At 39.6% G+C, this 20,217-nt stretch overlaps 2 protein-coding genes across 4 annotated transcripts; both read left to right on the plus strand.

Moving 5' to 3' along the window:
- Positions 1-1,943: 1,943 nt before the first annotated feature.
- Positions 1,944-7,903, plus strand: zgc:175280 (cationic amino acid transporter 2 family protein). Its single transcript, XM_034201223.1, has 11 exons — positions 1,944-2,313; positions 2,548-2,703; positions 2,900-3,062; positions 3,657-3,790; positions 4,249-4,471; positions 5,058-5,194; positions 5,306-5,408; positions 6,127-6,251; positions 6,340-6,506; positions 7,306-7,414; positions 7,516-7,903. Exons 1-11 carry the CDS (start codon positions 1,944-1,946, stop codon positions 7,656-7,658), a joined length of 1,830 nt encoding a protein of 609 aa, XP_034057114.1. The 3' UTR covers positions 7,659-7,903.
- Positions 7,904-12,807: 4,904 nt separating this feature from the next.
- On the plus strand, positions 12,808-18,702 carry LOC117536673. Of its 3 annotated transcripts, none has more exons than XM_034201649.1 (4): positions 12,808-12,871; positions 16,300-17,580; positions 17,914-18,082; positions 18,179-18,702. In XM_034201649.1, the coding sequence occupies exons 2-4, from the start codon at positions 16,302-16,304 to the stop codon at positions 18,303-18,305; spliced, it is 1,575 nt and encodes a 524-aa protein (XP_034057540.1). In that variant the 5' UTR covers positions 12,808-12,871; positions 16,300-16,301; the 3' UTR covers positions 18,306-18,702. The 3 variants fall into 3 exon arrangements, with proteins under 3 accessions (XP_034057540.1, XP_034057525.1, XP_034057534.1); XM_034201634.1 differs by lacking the exon at positions 12,808-12,871 and adding an exon at positions 13,193-13,282; XM_034201643.1 differs by lacking the exon at positions 12,808-12,871 and adding an exon at positions 14,815-15,137.
- The last annotated feature ends 1,515 nt before the right edge of the window (positions 18,703-20,217 follow it).

Genomic DNA, 20,217 nt, shown 5'->3' on the forward strand with positions numbered 1-20,217 from the left:
TGCAGCTCTGTGGATTTCTCAGCCTGAGGCCGCGGGACGCGGCGAGGCTGCGTGTGTGTGCTCAGGCTTAGAGTTACGCGGTGTCTTGCTGTCTCGCTAACTCCACACCAGTAAGCCAGCTCACACTGTCCGCTCCTCGCAGCAGTGACGTCCCGCCAAGTGTGTGTGTGAGGAAGCAACGGCTCCGCGGACGTAACGTAACGGCTCCGCGGATTGGTCCATATGGACCAATTCGTCCATGGGGTCGTTGTTGGTTCCCGGAAGAGAAAAATGAAAAAGAAAAATCTCCAACGAGGCGTTCTGGGGCAGCATAGACAGGTATTTTCTGTGTTAGAGTTTTACTCGCTACAGGGTGTACTTTGAGGGGTTTTGACTCTGCAGACCGTTTACATGCATAAAAACCTTCATAACACACAAGGGGACGGGTAATAACCGGAAAAGCATGACATGGGACCTTTAAGACAAAATGCCTATTTGGATTCAATTAAATATTACAGGATGGATGTTGCAACAGAGAAGACAACACCTCACAGTCGGAGTTAACTTGCTGCAGGAATACTATATTTTAGTTTTAAATGAATACAGATAGAACTGCCCAAAAGTAGAGTTGTATCACCATACATTAGGTTAGCAGTGGCGTACGACTCCCACATGAGGCTACGTGACTCATTATGTTATAAAGTGACACAACAGTTAAAATACACCAAAGAATAATGTTATGTGTAATGTACTGAGCCCAAACTGAATCCGAAAGCCTGGTTTTCATATTACTGAATGCAGTGGTGGATTTGAACAAAGTACATTTACTCATCTTTAAGTAGCCCTACAATGTTTTACTAGATTTTGGTTTTGCTGTTGTAATCCACAACAATGAGAGAAAAGGTAAAAGACTGGTGTAAGACTCTGTGATATAAATAGGTTTTTTATGATACTCTTACAGTTACAAAAAAAAGTGACAACATTACTTTATACAGACCTCCAAAGGTTTATATTTAAATGAAATAGCAGTGATTGGTTATCTTGTGTACCGCTTAGTATTAAAAACAATTGTAATATCCAATTAAGAATATTTCAAGTTAAATATATTATTAACTCGTATTTGAATTCAATCCTGAATGAGATTGTGTTTGATTTATTTATAAAAATGTAAGCACATTTTGGCGTGAATGCCTCCATCTGCACACACATAAAGTCATTTATGGAATTCCTGTTATTGTTTGACATGCCAGAAAAGCCATCAAACAAATCAAACTGATCCTCTCTTTTCAGAAATGACACGTATGTATGAAATGTAACATAATGTGTCAAAAATGTTGAGCCGCAACAAGTTCACAGTGAGTGGATTTATCCTCACGGGTAGTGTGTGGACGAGTACGGATCAAAACACAGTCACACTGCAGCATTCAGAGGAAAGGTAAGGATGTCTTTCTTATGGGAATACAACCTATACTATACTGGATATTATCTATGTTAGTTAAAAAAAACATGGTACTTGTTTTAAATTATATTTATATCTTTCACATAATTGACTTTGCATGTGGATGAAAGTATTCCTGTGTAAAAGCAATCTTACAGCAAACACACATAATAAATAAATGCAGTGTTCAACCTGTGTGTCTCTCGCACCCGTTTTACACATTCAAACTATTGCAGCATTTATTTATTAGACTCAAGATTCCTGCAATGAGACAAATATTTCAAATTAATAAAGGAGAGTTAGTTGGTGTCTAAAAATGTTTAAAGGGAGCATTTGCTTTGGAAATATGCCTTTCACTTTATTTTCTAGAGAAAATGTATTGAGTATGTGTTATTGTTGGAATAGTTTTCTTTATGTGTAATCCACAACTGGTATTTTCCTACCACTGCCTCTCATGTATGCTTAAGTCTTGTTTTTCCTTTTTTTTAACCCTTCAGCAAACAATGAAATGTCTTTCTTTAGCAGGATGTCAGGTGCAAAGATCCTGCTGTTTCTGAAGAGCCTGTCCCGTAGGAAACCTCTGGAGCCTGAAGGAGAGGTGTCCAACTTCCGCCGATGCCTGACCACTCTGGACCTGGTGGCCCTGGGGGTCGGCAGCACGCTGGGGGCCGGTGTGTACGTGCTGTCGGGAGAAGTGGCCAGAGCTGTGGCCGGCCCGAGTATCATCATTGCCTTCCTGATAGCAGCCGTGGCCTCCGTCTTTGCAGGACTTTGCTATGCTGAATTTGGAGCACGTGTTCCCAAAACTGGCTCTGCCTACCTCTACAGCTACGTGACTGTGGGCGAGATATGGGCTTTCATCACCGGCTGGAACTTGTTGCTGTCCTATGTCATAGGTAGGGATATTGCTATATATATTTACTGTGTGAGAAAGGTTTAATAGTCATCTTGGAAAAGTCACTTCTATCCTCTTAACAGTGACATACAAGCCTCAAGTCTAAAATAAAAAGATAGGTTGGATAATATGTTTGTTTTTATAACACAGGTTGCCCTATTTAGCCATTTATTTTGTCATTCAACCCATGCTTTATATCCTGCATTTAAAAATCTATTTATTTACTGCTTTTAAGGGACGTCAAGTGTTGCCAGAGCATGGAGTGGGACCTTTGATGATCTCATTGGAAATGTAATCTCCAACTCTCTGGGCAAACAGGCTGCCATGAATTTACCTGGATTGGCTCCCTACCCAGACTTCTTTGCAGCTGCCCTCATAATGCTATTGGCAGGCAAGTTTCATAATATAAACCCCTGTGACCCTTTGGCACGTGTACGCATTTATTATTATGAATTATGTGTGGAAAGTGAAGGAAAAAACCGTAGATAATCAAGTTTTATGATATATTTTAATGACATTTTCATATCTTTATACAAACAAGGTTCCATGTTTCATGACCAACTTTATATTTTATGTGTTTCCCTCAGGGATTCTTGCATTTGGCGCCAAAGAGTCAGCTGTTGTAAATAAGGTTTTTACAGCAGTGAACGTCCTGGTGTTGCTGTTTGTTATCCTCGCTGGAGTCATTAAGGGGGACATCAACAACTGGCAACTTGGTGAAGAATCTCTGCTAAATCCATATCAGTACGGGTTCTTATTATTTTTAATTCAACCTAGTAAAACGTTTCCACATCATACAACACCAACTCAACTTCTGATGTTGTTATCTGCTGTATTTAAAGGGTCCCAATTATGCTTTTTGGGTTTTTCCTTTTACTGGAGTGTGTTATTTATTTCTGTAACATATTGACATCACTTTGTAACACTTGCACTTCTATTGGCTAGCACTCAAACACATTATATTTGATAGGCTAAGTGGCGGACCACATTTAAGCGGTTGACCAATCACAACAGAGCCGGCAAGCTAACCAATCAAGCAGACTGGGCTCTGGTTTCAGACAGAGGGTGAAAAGAGGTGCTGCAGCACGGGCAGTATGAGAAAAATAAAGAGCTTTTTGAACATTAAAGCATGGAAATATCTCACAGTAGAGGCACAAAATACAAATATGAACCTACAAATTATCATAATAGGGCCCCTTTAATACAATTATTGTTAAGTAACCGTATTTTTAAGACTGCTAATGTTGGCTTTTCTTTTTAAATGTTGGTTACAAATATTAAGTTATTATTTGGTTGGCAGATTATTGTTGCATGACCAAGCATCAACCTGTCTATTCTTTACAGAAATTTTACATCGATGAACGACACCGCCATATTTGGCACTGGAGGATTTTTCCCTTTTGGCTTTGAGGGGACATTAGCAGGCGCAGCCACATGCTTTTATGCATTTGTTGGATTTGACTGCATTGCCACAACAGGTAAATTATTTCACTCATGTGCGGTACACACATAGAGAAGAAGAGGGGATGCATGCCATAGCACGATATAGAACATAATAAGTTACTATACGTTATAATAATAACAACGTTATTACAATAATGCACATTTTATGGACAATCTAGCACTAATATTTATTTTTGCACATTCGATGGACAATCTGCACTAATGTACATTCTTAAAATATTGAAGTGACTGTTATTTTGTATATATTGATTATTGTGTTTTTATTTAGGTCTTAATGTGTGCACATGTAAAAATGGTGTCTTTGACTGTATATATACATATTTGCACACATATTTTTATATTTTATATACATTTGTTTTTATATTCGGGATTGTGGGAAACAGTATTTCGATCTCTCTGTCTGTACATACAAACTGGAAGATTGACAATAAAGTTGACTTTGTTATGATAATAATGTGGGGGGGTTTTTCAGGGGAGGAGGTTCAAAACCCCCAGAAGTCGATCCCACTCGGCATTGTGGCGTCACTCCTCATCTGCTTCCTAGCTTACTTTGGTGTGTCTGCGGCCCTGACTCTCATGATGCCGTACTATTTGCTCAGTGTTAACAGCCCCTTGCCGGTGGCCTTCACATACATCGGTTGGGGCCCTGCAAAGTATGTAGTGTCTGTGGGATCCCTCTGTGCACTGTCAACAAGGTATGAAACACAGTGTGCCTTTAACAAACTGCCACATGTATCAATTACATCATGTTATCCTTTGCTAATACAGTGCATCCTGTAGATCAGGGGTGTCAAACTCAAGGCCCGGGGGCCAAATCCGGCCCGCGACTAAATTTGATGTGGCCCGCAAGAGCTTGCAAAGAATATAATACGTTTATTATACTGTTACATGCCATTTTACAGAAGCAGGTTGCCCATAAACTATGTCCCACAATGCATCTCGTTTTGTGACATGCGCACTGAAGAAACTTGCAATTAATTGCCCTTGACTTCTTCTTTCAGACGTAGTTAATTACTAAGTTATTATCCTATCCGATAATAATCCAAGTCAGAGGCAATAATGTCATATAATACATTATTTTATATATATTATATATTTATATAAGTATATTTATATAGTTACCACCGACCCTTTGAGTGCAACCATGCTAATGTGGCCCGCAATGAAATTGAGTTTGACACCCCTGCTGTAGACGAAGATCATTTGAATCAGAGTTACAGTACATATTCAACAGGAACAGAGTCATTTATATACATGACTTCTTTGTTCTTTTCCCCTCAGCCTACTAGGATCAATGTTCCCGATGCCCCGCGTTCTCTTTGCCATGGCCAGAGATGGACTTCTCTTTAGCCCTCTCAGTAAAATGAGTGAAAGACAAAGTCCTGTTATAGCGACACTGGTTTCAGGTGCTGTAGCAGGTAAAGTTTGTCAGATTCATTTGAATGCTTTTTCTCAGTAATTTTCTGAAAGTTGTAGTTTAAATATTATTCAATGAAAGTATTTTTCTTATTATTGTTCATGTCTTTCAGCGGTCATGGCGTTGTTGTTTGACCTGAAGGCGCTGGTCGACATGATGTCCATTGGAACCCTCTTTGCCTACACTCTTGTTGCCATATGCATCCTAATATTAAGGTTTGATCATTTCTTTTTTGAATATTTTTGGGCTCAGATTAGCCTTTGTTGGACAGTGAAAGTGTTGAAAGTGGGAGATAGAGGGGATGACACAGTGGGGACTGAGCCAAAGTACATGAGCCACCAGCTCTAACCACCCATACCCATATGAGCCATACAGAAGCACTTCATTTAAAGTAATAATGAAAATATGTGTGGTATTATTACTCAATTGTTAACTACTACTATGATTGTTTGTGAAAAGAGCTCATGTTTATGTTGCTATGAGCTAGAATCCGTGAAGTTTTTGCATTTCTTTCTTCCATTTAACCTCCTGATAATGACAACATATTAAATTACATTACATGTTACTTGTTAGACGCTTTTATCCAAAGCGACTTACATACTCAATACTGTGGACAGTCCCCACAGGAGCAATTTGGGGTGAAGTGTCCCAGGGACACAACGACATGCTGACTGCAGTGGGGTTTGAACCTGACCCCCTGATCCGAACACCAACGCACAACCCTATCATTAAATAAGATGACATGTGTGTCTTGGAAACATTAATAGTACATAACTTTATAATAGACAGGGATTTGAATACATTGGTTGACCAGAGGAAAAAAGGACAACAAGATCCACCAAACCTCCCTGTTTAAGTCAAACATATCACGATATAGAAAATATTGTTTCCTCAAGGCTTGGTTGCATAGTTATATTATCTTTACTTTAACAGGTACCAAGAACACCTCAGCGAGGAAAGCAAACCAGAACCCTTTTCAGTTACTGGAATATTATATCCTCCTTCACAAGCCACTTCACGGACATCAAAAAATGTGACTGTCTTAACTGTTTTTATGAGTAAGTGGTCTTTCTAACACAATCCTCTATACAGCATATACATGATTTTCATTGTTAGTAATCACTGGACTTGCCTTGTTCTCCTCAGTCTTTTTAGCTATCATCCTAAGCCTCGTCATAAATAGCGCTGTGGACTCCCTGCAGGCCCTGGAGTGGTGGAGTTTACTTTGTGTCTTTATCATCGTACTGCTATTCGTCTTCATCACACTGATCATCTGGAGGCAACCACAGAACGCCAGCAAAGCTGCTTTCATGGTATACTACATCTAACCTAAGTGCACAGAGCCTTCCATAAAACGTTGTAGAATAATATGTCATACTTGACATAAAAATATCAATGGCTAGTATAGTATGTATCCTAAACCAAACATTGTATATCAAAAAACTTTATGGAAAAAATGTAATTAATTTAGAACATAGCAGCCTTTCAAATTGATGACATATCTCTAAAATAATAATATGGTATCTGATAAACATTTCTCATATTATAGCCCGTTAAATACTATCAATCCATAACCATTACAACAACATTTAACTGTTTGTGATCCTCCGTCCAGCAACACCTGTCACCTGAGTTAAACATGTACAGTATATAACAATTTACACCAAGTACAACAGTGACACCTATTGGACCAATTTGGTACATGCATTTTAATAACTAATCAGAATCAATTTTATTACCAAGTAGGTTTGCACATACGAGGAATAAATAGTATACTTATAAAAGCTATTTAAATCAAATTAATTTAAGACTATTGCAACAAATGAAAAATAAAGGCAATATTTACACAAAATCTAGTTATGTAGGAAAGGAAAGGAGTGCAGTTAAATATAATAAAATATAACAATATTATATTATAAGTGGAGAGTTATGCGGATTTAAAAAAGAGGTAGCGTGGAGCGGAAATGTGCAATATGTCGTGCCGGATTTACAATATTAAAAAGAACAAGATATTATATTCTTTCCATCTGTATACTTTTTAGCAGGAAAATTGAATACCTTTTCATTGTTATGAGATCATTTTCTAATTTTTTTTCCCTCTCATGTTTACAGGTTCCTTTTGTTCCGCTGCTTCCTATTTTCAGCACCTTTGTCAATGTCTATCTTATGGTTCAACTGGGCTCAGACACGTGGATCCGCTATGCAGTGTGGATGGCAATAGGTATGTGAAGAATATAAACTTTAAATTACACATTTTATTGAAAGAAAAACTGCAAAAAACGAAAATGTAACCCATCTGAGATGTAACGTTTTTTCCTACAGGTTTAATCATCTACTTCTGTTATGGTGTTCAGCACAGTGTGCAGAAACAAAGGCTCCAAAACTCGCAGAACCATGTCAGTATTCACAGCATCACCACCACTATGGACCAACACTTTGAACCGGGACACGACTTTAATGATTAAACAATACAACATCTTTTGATTCACTGATATAAGCACAACTGGGAGCATCATCGAGCAAACTAAACACTTTCCTTTGAATAAAAAAAGTGGCCACTGTGTATACATGTCCTTATAGTGTTTCCTGCATTTCGTGACTTGGTCATAACTCACAATTACCTCACATTTTGAAATAGTAAATCTTTTTACAATTCTGTTTCAAATGGGTGTTGAGAGATGTATCCATAGATCTCTTCATTTTGCTCTCAAAGTGCACCAGATTGATGCTTTTAACTTCAATATTTAAAAATCTTCCCGGGGGAGCTTGCCCCCAGACCCCCCTATGTGAGGTCCACACACCACCTATAAAAATAGCACTTTACCCCTGCTTACACCTAAATGCCGTGAGCTGATTATCGAGCCTTCAGCATGGGGGTTGTTGCAGTAGAAAATTCCACTGTAGCGCCCGGTACATTCATGGGAAACCCTAAATGTTCGAGCACCCTCTATGAAACGTCAAGCTACCCCACAGCACCCCCAAAATAAATTCTTGGCGCCGCCACTGATCCTGACTATTTGTGTTGGGGGGGGGGCCCGACTTTTTTTTTTCTCCAAAGGGGGGGCCTGACAGAAAAAGTTTGAGAACCACTGGTCTACAGCATCCTCTTTGTCTTCACTGTAAAATGTGCCATTAGGTCCTGTGGGGATTGTCCACAGTACTGAATGTATGTAAGTCGCTTTGGATAAAAGCGTCTAACAAGTGACATGTAATGTAAATGTAATGTGACTCCTGCTGCGGCCCCGTTTGGTGGACTCCCATCACCTGAGGATGGTCTCTTCTGAGCATTCAACGGGCTCCTTTATGTCACTGTCGGTGCTGTGTGCACCTGATTAGAACAGTCAATTTAGATACATGTCAAAAATACATTAGGATTCAAGTCAAAAATATTACAGTGAAATATTACAAAATATTACAAACGGCAAATAGCAGAAATGCATTCTTACCAGGATGAGAGAGGATGCTATCTGCCTGAAACTGTCTCCTGCTCAGGATCTCCTGCTTTGACATCTTTAAACCCTGTAAGGCCCACTGTTGTAATTTTACAACATTACTTTAAGCTATCCTAAAAAAGTCAGTAAATGTTTTTGTTTTTTTAAGGACTACATTTATATAGTCAATAGGACCTTTTGTTCAGCCTCACAATACTATTGGGTAGTAAATGTGTTGGTCCTGCCCTCTGGCCATACACTCACAAAATCTCAGAATCTTCAAACGAGCAACATCTCTTTGATTATTACAATGTCTAGAACATGTACATATTTAGTTATTGTGGAATACTTTCATCACATTTGATTTTGAGCAGCTGTCAAGATGTCTTTGTTGTAATATTACAACTACAGTGTGGTAGTCAAAATAGCATGAGTACCCTTCTTATATGTTCATGCATGTGGAAATAAAACACAAATAGAAATATAATGTCTTTGATAATTCACTATAACTATGTTCTAAATGTGTCCTCTGTTAAGATTTTGAATTAAGACCAGAATTGAATAAATTAATACATTATTTCTCATAAAAGTATGTGAAATTATATCTCTAGCAATATTTTAAACTCTACTTGTAACTTATCAGTTAATTAGTTACAATTCATTGAACTCTTCTCTGGTTCTGGCAGAAACAGTTATTTCTGAAATGTGTTGGGACACTTGAATGTATCCCTTTTAGTATGATAATTAGCCTGTTAGCATTAGCCAGACAGCATTGTGTGACTTGTTGAACTGGTTTACCTGCATGTGTCAGTGTAGGTATTCCTGTTATTATGATAATAGGCAGGATTGTGCATGGGCGCGGGAAGGGGGGTGCTCAGGGCGCTGCAACACCCCCTAGCGGCAGGCAGGCGGTGCGGAGCTCCCCTGTCTGAATGATTATTTGACGGTTATTGCTGCTCCCGCTGTGCTTAATCTGTGTAATATGTAGCCAATAAATTCCACATTGTCGGTAAAAAAATATTTTGGCCTGCCCCGAATGTTTTTCTGTAGCCCCGGACAATTCTACCTCAATAATCAACACACTCTCACTCCATAATCGTCCAGGAGCGACGTTTGGTCAGTATCCGTGGCGTGCAGTTGTGACGCTCCTAGGCTCCTTCAGCGTCATAAAGGGACGCAAATAGCTTTCAACTGATTGCAATGTATTCCCATCTGCGGCGGGATTTGACGCTCATGGAAGCACGGCATTCGTTTGTGTCGGCTGCCCTTATGTGAGCGTCCATTCCCATTGGATAACGGAGAATTGTACACCCGGAAGTAAGTATTCCCCTTACTGTCGATTGATTTTACAGTGATATCTGCACTACTCATCGACTAAAAAACACCCGATTATCCTTGTTAATTACACAACATTGATTGGTTTAAATTGTGTGCAATGCTTTTGTATTTTTCCCGGGTTACCCGGATTGGTTCACGTCAGTCGACCTGAAAGACGCATATTTCCACATCCCAGTATATTATCCACACAGGAAATATCTGAGGTTCGCCTTTCAGGGTGTCTGTTACGAGTACAGAGTACTTCCCTTCGGTCTGTCTCTCAGCCCACGAGTGTTTGTACGGTGTACGGAAGCCGCGATAGCCCCGTTAAGACAACAGGGTATTCGCCTGGCAACTTATCTGGACATTGGCTACTTCTCGCAGTCGGAGAAGAGGCTATTACGCAGACGAATGTCCTCGTAAAACACCTGCTCGACCTGGGTTTCGTAATAAACACAGAAAAGAGCATGTTGTCCCCAGCCCAGACTGTACTCTTCCTGGGCCTACGCCTGAATTCGGTGCCCTTTACAGCCCGCCTGTCAGCAGAGAGAGTGAAAGCCTTCAGGGCTTTCCTCGCTCATTTCCAGCCACGCAAATATGATCTTTTCAGATCATGTCTGCGGTTACTGGGGCTCATGGCGTCAGCCATCCTGGTGGTACGACTGGGACGCTTACACATGAGGGAGTTTCAGCGCTGGGTAGCTGCCCTCAGACTGGACCCCGTGCGTCATGGCGCGCGGAGAGTGATGGTCACTATGAAATGCATAATGGCACTGCGCCACTGGCTGCAGCCGACTTGTCTAGTACGGGGCGTGCCTATGGGTGCTGTCCTATCGCGGAAGGTGGTCACCACAGACGCATGTCTGACGGGCTGCACTGTAAAAATTGGCTGTAGATTTTACGGTGTAAAACTGTCAAACCACGACAGTAAAAGACCGTAAACTCAAAATTGGTTGAATACAGTTTATGTAACAGTAGAAGACCGTAAATATATATATCAGCCAAAACAATAATTTTTACCTATTTTTTCTGAAAAAAATACATTTCTCCACTGTTAAATACTCTTGCACTGTGTTTATAACAAACATATACCGTACAATATATAACAGCCAACACTGTAATTTTTGCAATTTTGTTATGTAAAAAAAACATGTTGTCACTGTTAAATATACTAGTCATTGTGTTGATAACAAAAATATACCGTAAAATAAAAAGGGACACCTAGTGGTTAAAGCACGTTATTGAAATGTTTTGTTGAATAATCTTTAATCTTTAATAACCTGACTTTGGAAAGGGCTGGAGAAATAATTTTCACCAGGGGCCAATAAAATAGGGCCCAGATCAGGTATCTGAAATATGGGAACCGTAACCCACCCAGAACTTTTTTTTTCAATCTAATTTCAAACTCTCTCACAAAATCCTGTCTAGAGTTAAGGATTGGACACCCTTTGGTGAGGGAGGGAGAGAAAATTGAAAAAAATTGAAAAAAGATGCTTGGCGCTCGGAAACTTTGCGAGTGTGTTGCTTAACTTGTGTGGAACCCGCTTGCAAAATTTGGGGCCGCTGTGACCTTCAACCAGGTCGCAAACTAAGGTTAAAGGTCATGTTTTCATGGCTCTCAGTACTCTAGACGGCACAAAGGAAGGTCCGACAGCTTTGAGCTTGGTGTCGTTGGAATCGTCTCGAAGAGTACATGCAAATTCATCCCTCTGCTGCTCCGAATGTCAAACGTTACGGCTTAAAACGGAACAAAGCATTTCGTTAAGCCGCTTTCACTCTCACTCTTGTGGTGACAGAGCACACCCATTTCCCCGCATGCTAGGCAGTCAAGAGTATTCTAGTTAGCTTCGGCTTGATGTAGAGATGTGATTTGATGTGTCGTTTGTCCCCCAACTCCTCTCCAAAGTTGAGATATTTACTAAAATGCTCAGGGGAGTTTCCTGAATTTTCATGCCGAAGCCAAGCACTAGGCCCTGGGTAAATTAAGATGCCGATTTGGGGCACTTTTTCCACTTTCCCTTGTGCTAGAAACTCAAGTCAGGCATCCCTGGAATCGTCTCAAAAATACATTTCTAGCTAAACGTAATTGAGAATGCAGTTTAGTTCTGTGGGAACATAATTTTTAGGAGACAGGGTTGCCAGGACACACGCCGGTTAGAATAGTCTATTCTGCACATGTGCAATGGTGCACAATTCAAATGTTACAGTAATGCGTTGTGCTCTTTATATATAGGCCTACAGTCTATGGTTGTGCTAGATGATTTTGAGTACAGTGCTTTACTGTGAAATAATAGTTAAATAATGTGAAATCCAATTTGAATGTTTTATAGATATTTTGTTGTGACAGGGGCTTTTCATTACAATATTTCTCTGTAATGTGATAGGAATCTTAAATGCTGTGAAATCCTTGCAATTTTTACAATGTTGTTGTGATATTACAACATTTGATGTGATATTAGAGGATTTTGATTGCAGTATTTTATTGTGAAATAATAGTTAAATGCTGTGAAATTCAAGGATACAGTCATTTTTACATGTATTTGTTGGGATAATACAGGGGGTCTTGATTACAATATGTCACTGTACAATAATACTGTTAAATGTTGTGAAATGCTGGTAATTGTTTACAGTGCAGTTAGATCAGGTTGACCAACTTCTTAAGAAAATAGCACAATGATTTTAAATGCATTTCAAATTTGAGTAGGCCTCATAGACTGTATATAGGTTTTGAACAGAAAGGGCGCCTGATTTCAAACCATAACGTCTGAACTCTGTGATGCGCCGTCCAATCAGCGCATTGCATTTTGGATAACATGTCCCAGGAGTTTTTTTTTTGTAACCACTCCAGTCCACTCCATCTGAATTTTCTGGACTTTGTCTTAACGTCTCAGCCTGTCTTCAGTTACCACGGTGAAATCAATCTTAGCAAGGTAAAAACAAATTAATTTTCGTATGATTATTTCGATTATGAATGAGTTTACGCAGCTTTGGTCGCACACCAAAGTATAGTTAATGTTTAGCGAGGCTAATACTGTTCAGAGGTCTTTGGGAGAAGGGGTAAATGGTTAGCATTTTTTTCTTTGTAACAAGATTGTCCGAGTGTAGTGACTCTTGCAAAAGTGCTTTGAAAAAAGTGGTGCACCTTCCCAGGCATGCCTGGACACATATCAGGCTAAAATACCATTGCCCGTGACATTTGAGGTGGTGGGGTGGACAGGGCCCGGCGCAGCGCTTGAATTCAAACATTAACGGTTGCCTCTCTGGTGTGTCGCAGACAGCAGGAGCTTTGTCTGATTATTCTGGACTTGTCTGAACGTTGCAGCTTGTCTTCAGTTAACACGGTAAGGTGAAGTCAGTTTTTGCCCGTCACATTTGAGTGTAGGTTGTGGAAAGAAAGGGCGCTTGAATTTAAACATTAACGTGATGTGCCGCTCCCGTGTCGCAGCTAGGCTAGGCTAAGTGCAGTGCTAGGCTAATAATGTTCAGACCTCTTTCTGAGACATGGTAAATTGATAGCATTTTGGTAACGAGATTTTCTGTGTTTTGTGGCTCTTGTAAACAAAAACGTGGTGCACGATCCTAGGCATGCCTGGACATATTTCAGGCTAAGATGGCAACTTTATTATGGTGGATATATGCCTGTTTGACCATGTATTCCTGTTGCATTTGTGGAGAATCTGTTCAGTCTCTTAAGGCGTATGTTGTACATTGCAAATTCCACCGCAATGAACCTCGTTGTATTTTCAAGTGTGTTGGAATTGATTGTAAGCAGGTGTTTTCTGGATATGCATCATTAAAGTCTCACTTCTATCGCCACCATAATGGCACATCGTCGGTTGCTCAGGATATGGCTTTGACGCCGTTCAAATGTGCAGTTTCACTTTGTGAACGCCAGTGTGACGGAGTCAAAGAGCTGGTTGCACACCTGAAGGAGCACATAGCAGAGGGGCGTCTTGTGAAGTGTCCTGTGAGAGGATGTAAAAGTGTGTTTACTGTAAAATCTTCATTTACTTCCCATTTGTCCAGAAAACACAGACATTGTTCTGTAAATATGATTTGCGGCTCTTTCGAAAATGCATGTCCTTCTACAAGTGAGCAGAGTGCCACTGCCATACAGGAAACTGCCAGTATGTCAGATGATGGAGACACTGTTGGGGACATGTGTAATTTCAGTGACTTGTACCACAGAAATGTGTGTATGTTTTACATAAAATTGCAGGGACAACATCTTATTCCAGCATCTACTATTCAGAACATTGTTGAAGAGATTCAGAATATACATGAGTTGGGACAGACATATACTCTGAATAGATTAAACTTGCTTCTGAAAGATTTGCCAGTATCGGATGTGGACATTGTAAAAATCTGTGATACAGTGAAGGAATCTGACTTGTTCTCAGCTTGCCACACAGGGCCTATGAGAACAGCCTACTCTAGAGCCAAGTGCTTTAGAGAAGTGTTTAAATATGTTGAGCCCAAAAGGGTGTTTTTAGGCAGAGATGAGAACAGAATAGAAAGATGTGCATATTATGTTCCTGTGTTAAACACTTTGAAGAATATGCTAGGGTCAGATTTTTGGCAGGGACTCATGTCGGGAGATTCTAATGATGTCTCCATACCAGATGTTCTCTGTGACAGCTGTGATGGTAAGGTGTTTAAATCCAACACCTTTTTTCAGGAAAACCCAACTTGTCTTAAGCTGGTCTTATACCAGGATGCATTTGAGGTGGTGAACCCTTTGGGTTCTGCAAAAAAAAAGCACAAAATATTGGCTGTGTACTTCTCACCACTAAATTTCCCCCCTCATGTTCGATCAAGTGTTGATCACATGCAGCTGGTTTTGCTGTGTAGAGAGAAGGACTTTAAAGAATTTGGCCATGCCAAGGTTTTTAAAGAGTTGCTGGCTGACTTGAAAATACTGGAGGAGAATGGGATAACAATGGCAGATGAAACTGTCGTTAAAGGGACTCTTTACTGCATTGCTGGAGACAACCTGGGCTCGCATTGCATTGGTGGATTTACTGAAAATTTCAGTTTCTCACAATATTTCTGCAGATACTGTCTAATTTCTCGAACTGAATTTCGCGGTGATGACCCAAATTCATGTGGACCAGAGCGCACCACTGAGAATTACAGGGCTGCAGTTGATCGTTTGGAGACTGAGGATGTGACAGATGTTCAAGGAATAAAGTTCCGGTCAGTGTTTAACTCTTTGAACCACTTTGATGTTTGTCTGCCTGGTTTGCCCCCATGTCTTGGCCATGACATCTTTGAGGGTGTCCTCTCTTATGATGTTGGACTTTATCTGAGATATTTTGTTAAGAAAAAGAGATGGTTCACATACTCTATTTTGAACAGGCGCATTAAGCAGTTCAAATATAGAACCACAGATGCTTCCTCCAAGCCATGTGAGGTCAGTCCTAAAACACTAAGACTTTCTGGTCATGCTGTACAGAACTGGAATTTTTTAAGACTGTTGCCTCTAATAATTGGAGACAGAGTGCAAGAGCCACAGGATGATGTTTGGCAATTAACTCTACAACTGAAAGACATAGTTGACTTGATTTGTGCTCAGAAAATGTCCAGGCCTCAGGTCACTTACCTGGATGCTCTCATTCAGGAATATTTAGAATCCAGGAAGGCACTGTTTCCAGATACAAATTTGAAACCAAAACATCATTATTTACGGCACTATCCAGGATTGATTCTAAAATTTGGCCCACTGATGCGATTATGGACTATGCGCTTTGAGAGCAAACATAGTTACTTTAAAAGGTGTGCAAGGCATTTGAAGAACTTTAAAAATCTGTGTCTCACTCTTTCAGAAAGACATCAGATGTTTCAGGCCTATCTTTCAGCTAGGTCAGTAAGTTCTCCAGCCTTGCAAATAAAAGACTGCTCGCCATTTTATTCCGAGCTTTACAGTGAACAAGTTCAAGATGCAGTCTTACAATTTTGCTTCACTGAAATAAATGCAAAGATTCCTGTAGATGTGCAATATAACGGAATAACTTACAAGAAGGGCCAATTTCTTGTCACTAGGAATGATGACTTAGTGGAGTTTGGTGAACTCATCCTCATTGTAGTGAAAGATGGTTCTGCACTTCATTTTCTGATGAGTTTATTCAGCAGAATTTCTTCCACACTACCACATGTACTCAGTGAAAAACGAAAGTGGAAGATTGCAATGCCTACACATTAATGAACTGATCGACATGTGGCCATTATCATCTTACATGAAAAATGGATACCAGATAGTCCCATTGAAGCACTCTGTAATGTCAGAGTAGATGCTTAGATGTCAGATGTTACATGTTTTCCAGAATGTTCTTATTTTTTGTTTTTATGTATCTGATAGATATGGCTGAGACACAGAAGATAAGCAGTGCCATTACTGCAGTTTTTCCAGATCTTCCTATAGCAGTTCTCAGTTCAGTAGTAGATACTTTGGAGGCACTCGGTGCAGGGACCACAGATGATCTGCAGTACGTTACAGAAGCAGACCTGCTGCTGGTGTTGAAGCCAATCCAAGCCAGAAGACTTGTTGCTGCCTGGGCCCAGAACAGTAAGTGTATTGAAATGAATACAGTTTCCTCTCCGGTGTCCGTCTGTTCCACTCCGTCCTTTAACTCACCAGCATCATCCACAAGCATCTCGTCACCGGGAGCCTGTTCCGCTTTTGTGCCAAACTGGGTAGACAATTTTAAAATACCATGGCAGAGGCTCCCTGAAGAGTTACTGCAGAGTTTGGAAAGGCAGAGAAGACCGAGTTCGCGACTACGCCGAGAGATGGTAAGGATTGTGGTCAAGGAGATTATGAAGGTGTCTAATAATCCAGCCAAACGCGACACTACAGAGATAGGCAAAAGAATGGTGGCCAAGTATCCAAAATCCTTACAGGATGTCATCGAGGGTGATGTTGTTGGACCTGGATACCATTCACTGGTAAAGCAACTCCAAGCGCGAATTGAAAATGTTAAACGACCCAACACACTAAAAATAATGAAACGCAAGGCCACATCAGATGATGATGACACAGAGGAAGTTCCAGCAAAAAAAAGAGCCGGTGTTCAAGACACATATGGCTGCGTCAACTGGGAGCCAAAACATTTGCCACTCTCCGAGACTGTGGAGAGTCAGCAAGAAAAAAAAGAAAAGATGAAGAATATGTTTGAAGAGATAAACTACAATACAGATGATGTGAGAACATTAGTACAGTCCACCTATTACACGCAGCGTGTGTACATCAACAAGGGGACACGCATCAAGACACTTGGCCAAGAGTGGCCCTTTTTGTTCAGGGAAGTTGGTATGGCAGCACACTTCCAAGAACTTACTGGTGTGAGTCTGATGGAGTCCTTCCTTGCCAATGTGGACAAAAAGGGTAGACGCCTCTTAGACTTCCTCAAACGTGTTGCTGCACCAAAAAACAAGCAAGTCCTGGATGCTCTGATCAAGTTTCAGACTGAGAGAGGTCAGTCGGATGGTTGTTCAGAAGACATCATACAGATGGTATGTCTCTTACTGGCTCTTTTTGGTGAGCAAAAGGAGAATCTGTTCCATTTCGTCGAGGACACATGCCTGGCCCAAGAGGTTCAGATGGAGAAGTTGCCGGCAACACCCTGCATCATTGTGTGTGGTAAGTAAACAAACACTGAAAGTGCAACCAAACCCTCTAGAATGAATCTACTAGTGTACTGAAATGCAATTGTACTACTGGCTTACTTAGTTCCAGGTTATGTTGCAGCCCATATAACGATACTGACCATTACTTTAACTGATACCAAGGTCAGCCAATAGCAGAATTCAAGGCAGCAGTATGGTTTTAACCAACTCCGTTATCAGTTGTTTTTTTTTGATGGCCCTTGAATGTAATAAGCACCATTGTATGTTTAGTCAATGGCTGACATTGATGCCTTTGTTATGGAAGTTTATTTGTTTGTTTTGTTTTTTGTATTCTTACATTTTTCAGGGTCCTCCTGCTTTGCTGCTGGGATGTTTATGTTGAGCATCGACCAAGAGGTTGTCAACGACCACATCACTTCCTTCACGTCTGCCTTCTGCCTGATGTTCGGGTGTTACTACTGTTTCAACATTCACTACCCAGTGGAACTACGTTCAACACTTGAGTTCCTCCAAAGGTACAATTTCTTTGTTGTTATAGTATTTAACAATACAAGTTTCTTTTTCAGCCATCAATTGTTTTTTGTGAATTAATATATGTATTTTTCATGAAGGTGTTTCTTCTCAATAAATCCTGAGAGAGGAACCAAAGTCGAGTGGAAGAAAAACAAGAAAGTACTCCCAGTCAATCCCAGAGTCCTCACTCTGATTGCAGACCTTGCAGACCATGAGTGGATATAGACATATCCTACTAACCCTAACCCTTTAGAGTTGGGTGCTTTGGAACAATGTGTTCCAATTTTTTCCAAAATGTGTATGGAATTGCTAGTTCTGAAAGCCAATGTAAACTTTTCCTTGGAAAAGTGTCTGGTATAGTTTGTAAAGCCAGAGTACATGTTCAGCTTTACTGAGTGATGTCAATAGATTTGTGCTGCAAAGAAGTTCAGGCGAACTTGATAGTTCTAGGAATTTGGAACTCTTACTCATCGAGGTAGTCGTTTTTGTGAAAAGCAAATATCCAAAACCTTTGCTTAACAGCAATGAAATAAAGCTTTTCTTTATTTTAAAATGTGAGATGTGACATTTTTTGTGTGGCTGCTAGGTACAATGAGCAATTTTTAAAAACATAAATTTGCGCTCAGAAAAGTTGTTAAGTTTAGAATATATTAGATTCACTTTCATTGTCATTGCAGAGTACAGTACAGGTACAAATCCGATGAAATGCAGTAGCATGTAACCAGAAGTGCAAATATAGATAAATGCAGGAGTGTAGGTAATAATACAATACAATATGTATAGTGAAGGACGGTAGAGAGTTACAATATACAAAAGAGTGTGAATGTAGGGTTGTCTGTAGAGTATGAACAGCATATGTGCATTTGGTAACTTTGCAGAGTATAACATATGTATGGGTTGGTTATTTGTACTATTACAATATTGAACAGTGTAGGTGGTTCAGTCTATCATTTGTTTTAGAATAAATGATTATGAAAATACTCAAGTCAGGCCAGTTATGTTTCCTCTGATGGCATCATTAAAGAACTGAGCTGGTAAGTTAGCTGCATATTTAAAATATATACATCAGATTTGTATTCTGCGTCTAAAGTATTGTTTCCCTTCCAATAGGCCAAGCCAAACGTGTTCAGTGATCCTCAACTGGATTCTTCTTGACATTATTACCTTTCCAGGTAAGAGATACAAGTCTAGAGAGAGTCAATTATTGTTTTTGTTTATATTACAATTTAATCTTTGACTTTCTTTTCTCACTTGTTAGGGCATTGATAGGGCTGCACCATCATTAGGGCTGGTCCCAGTCAAACTACCAAGTTCCACTCAGCGTTCTCCTGCTGCTGGAAGTTCTCCTCCCTGATCCTTCAATGTGGACCTGTTTCTACATTCAGTCAGGACATTTATGGTGAGTGATTCCACACAAACAGGTTTTCTATAATGCACGCTTTCAGTAAATATTGACTTTAGTATAGTGGTATATACTGTGCTCTTTAGAAATGTGTCTACCAGTAGAGATGAACTAATACTGAGTGTTAGGGGGGATGTTACCGTCAGCAAAGTGACATTACTCCAACTGCTAGCAGAGTCTATATCAATACATCATGTAATCATATAACCCATGACAGGACTTACTATAGTGAAAATATAAATTGGTTATTGAGAGTCCCTTAATTTATAAACCATTTTCAAATTGAATTACCAGAAAAATCAGTATACTAAGATGTGCTGTATATTGTTACAGTCCAAAATTATAAAAAATATTGTCATCTAAAGGTTTTGCAATATAATATATCCCACCACTACTTAAAGCGAAATGAGGAATGGCTAAAATGCATGATCTGTTTGGTATTTTGAAAAAAACAAAGTATAAATATGTAGGCCTGTCACGATAAATAATTTTGTTGGACGATACATTTTCCTGGAAATTATTGCGATAAACGATAATATTGTCGGCATCGTTATAAGACCATTTTAGACATAATGATAATATATAATAATAATAATTCAAGTACATCCTTTCAAACATAACTATACTGAACATGCAACATTGCAAATGAAATGTGAAATAATATTAAAATATATAAATGATATATAATAAATAAAACAAATTAATTTAATTATAATAAATTAATTAAATCACACA

The sequence above is a fragment of the Gymnodraco acuticeps genome, unplaced genomic scaffold, assembly GCF_902827175.1.
Source record: "Gymnodraco acuticeps unplaced genomic scaffold, fGymAcu1.1, whole genome shotgun sequence".
NCBI classification, from domain to species: domain Eukaryota; kingdom Metazoa; phylum Chordata; class Actinopteri; order Perciformes; family Bathydraconidae; genus Gymnodraco; species Gymnodraco acuticeps.

Excerpts from the sequence above, each read along its gene's own strand:
- zgc:175280 (XM_034201223.1), top strand. The coding sequence starts at position 1,944 with ATGTCAGGTGCAAAGATCCTGCTGTTTCTGAAGAGCCTGTCCCGTAGG. Across the intron at positions 5,195-5,305 it reads GGTTTCAGGTGCTGTAGCAG|CGGTCATGGCGTTGTTGTTT; the intron begins GTAAAGTTTGTC and ends CATGTCTTTCAG. Across the intron at positions 6,252-6,339 it reads TGTCTTAACTGTTTTTATGA|TCTTTTTAGCTATCATCCTA; the intron begins GTAAGTGGTCTT and ends TGTTCTCCTCAG.
- LOC117536673 (XM_034201649.1), top strand. The coding sequence starts at position 16,302 with ATGGCTGAGACACAGAAGATAAGCAGTGCCATTACTGCAGTTTTTCCA. Across the intron at positions 17,581-17,913 it reads ACCCTGCATCATTGTGTGTG|GGTCCTCCTGCTTTGCTGCT; the intron begins GTAAGTAAACAA and ends TACATTTTTCAG. Across the intron at positions 18,083-18,178 it reads ACACTTGAGTTCCTCCAAAG|GTGTTTCTTCTCAATAAATC; the intron begins GTACAATTTCTT and ends TTTTTCATGAAG.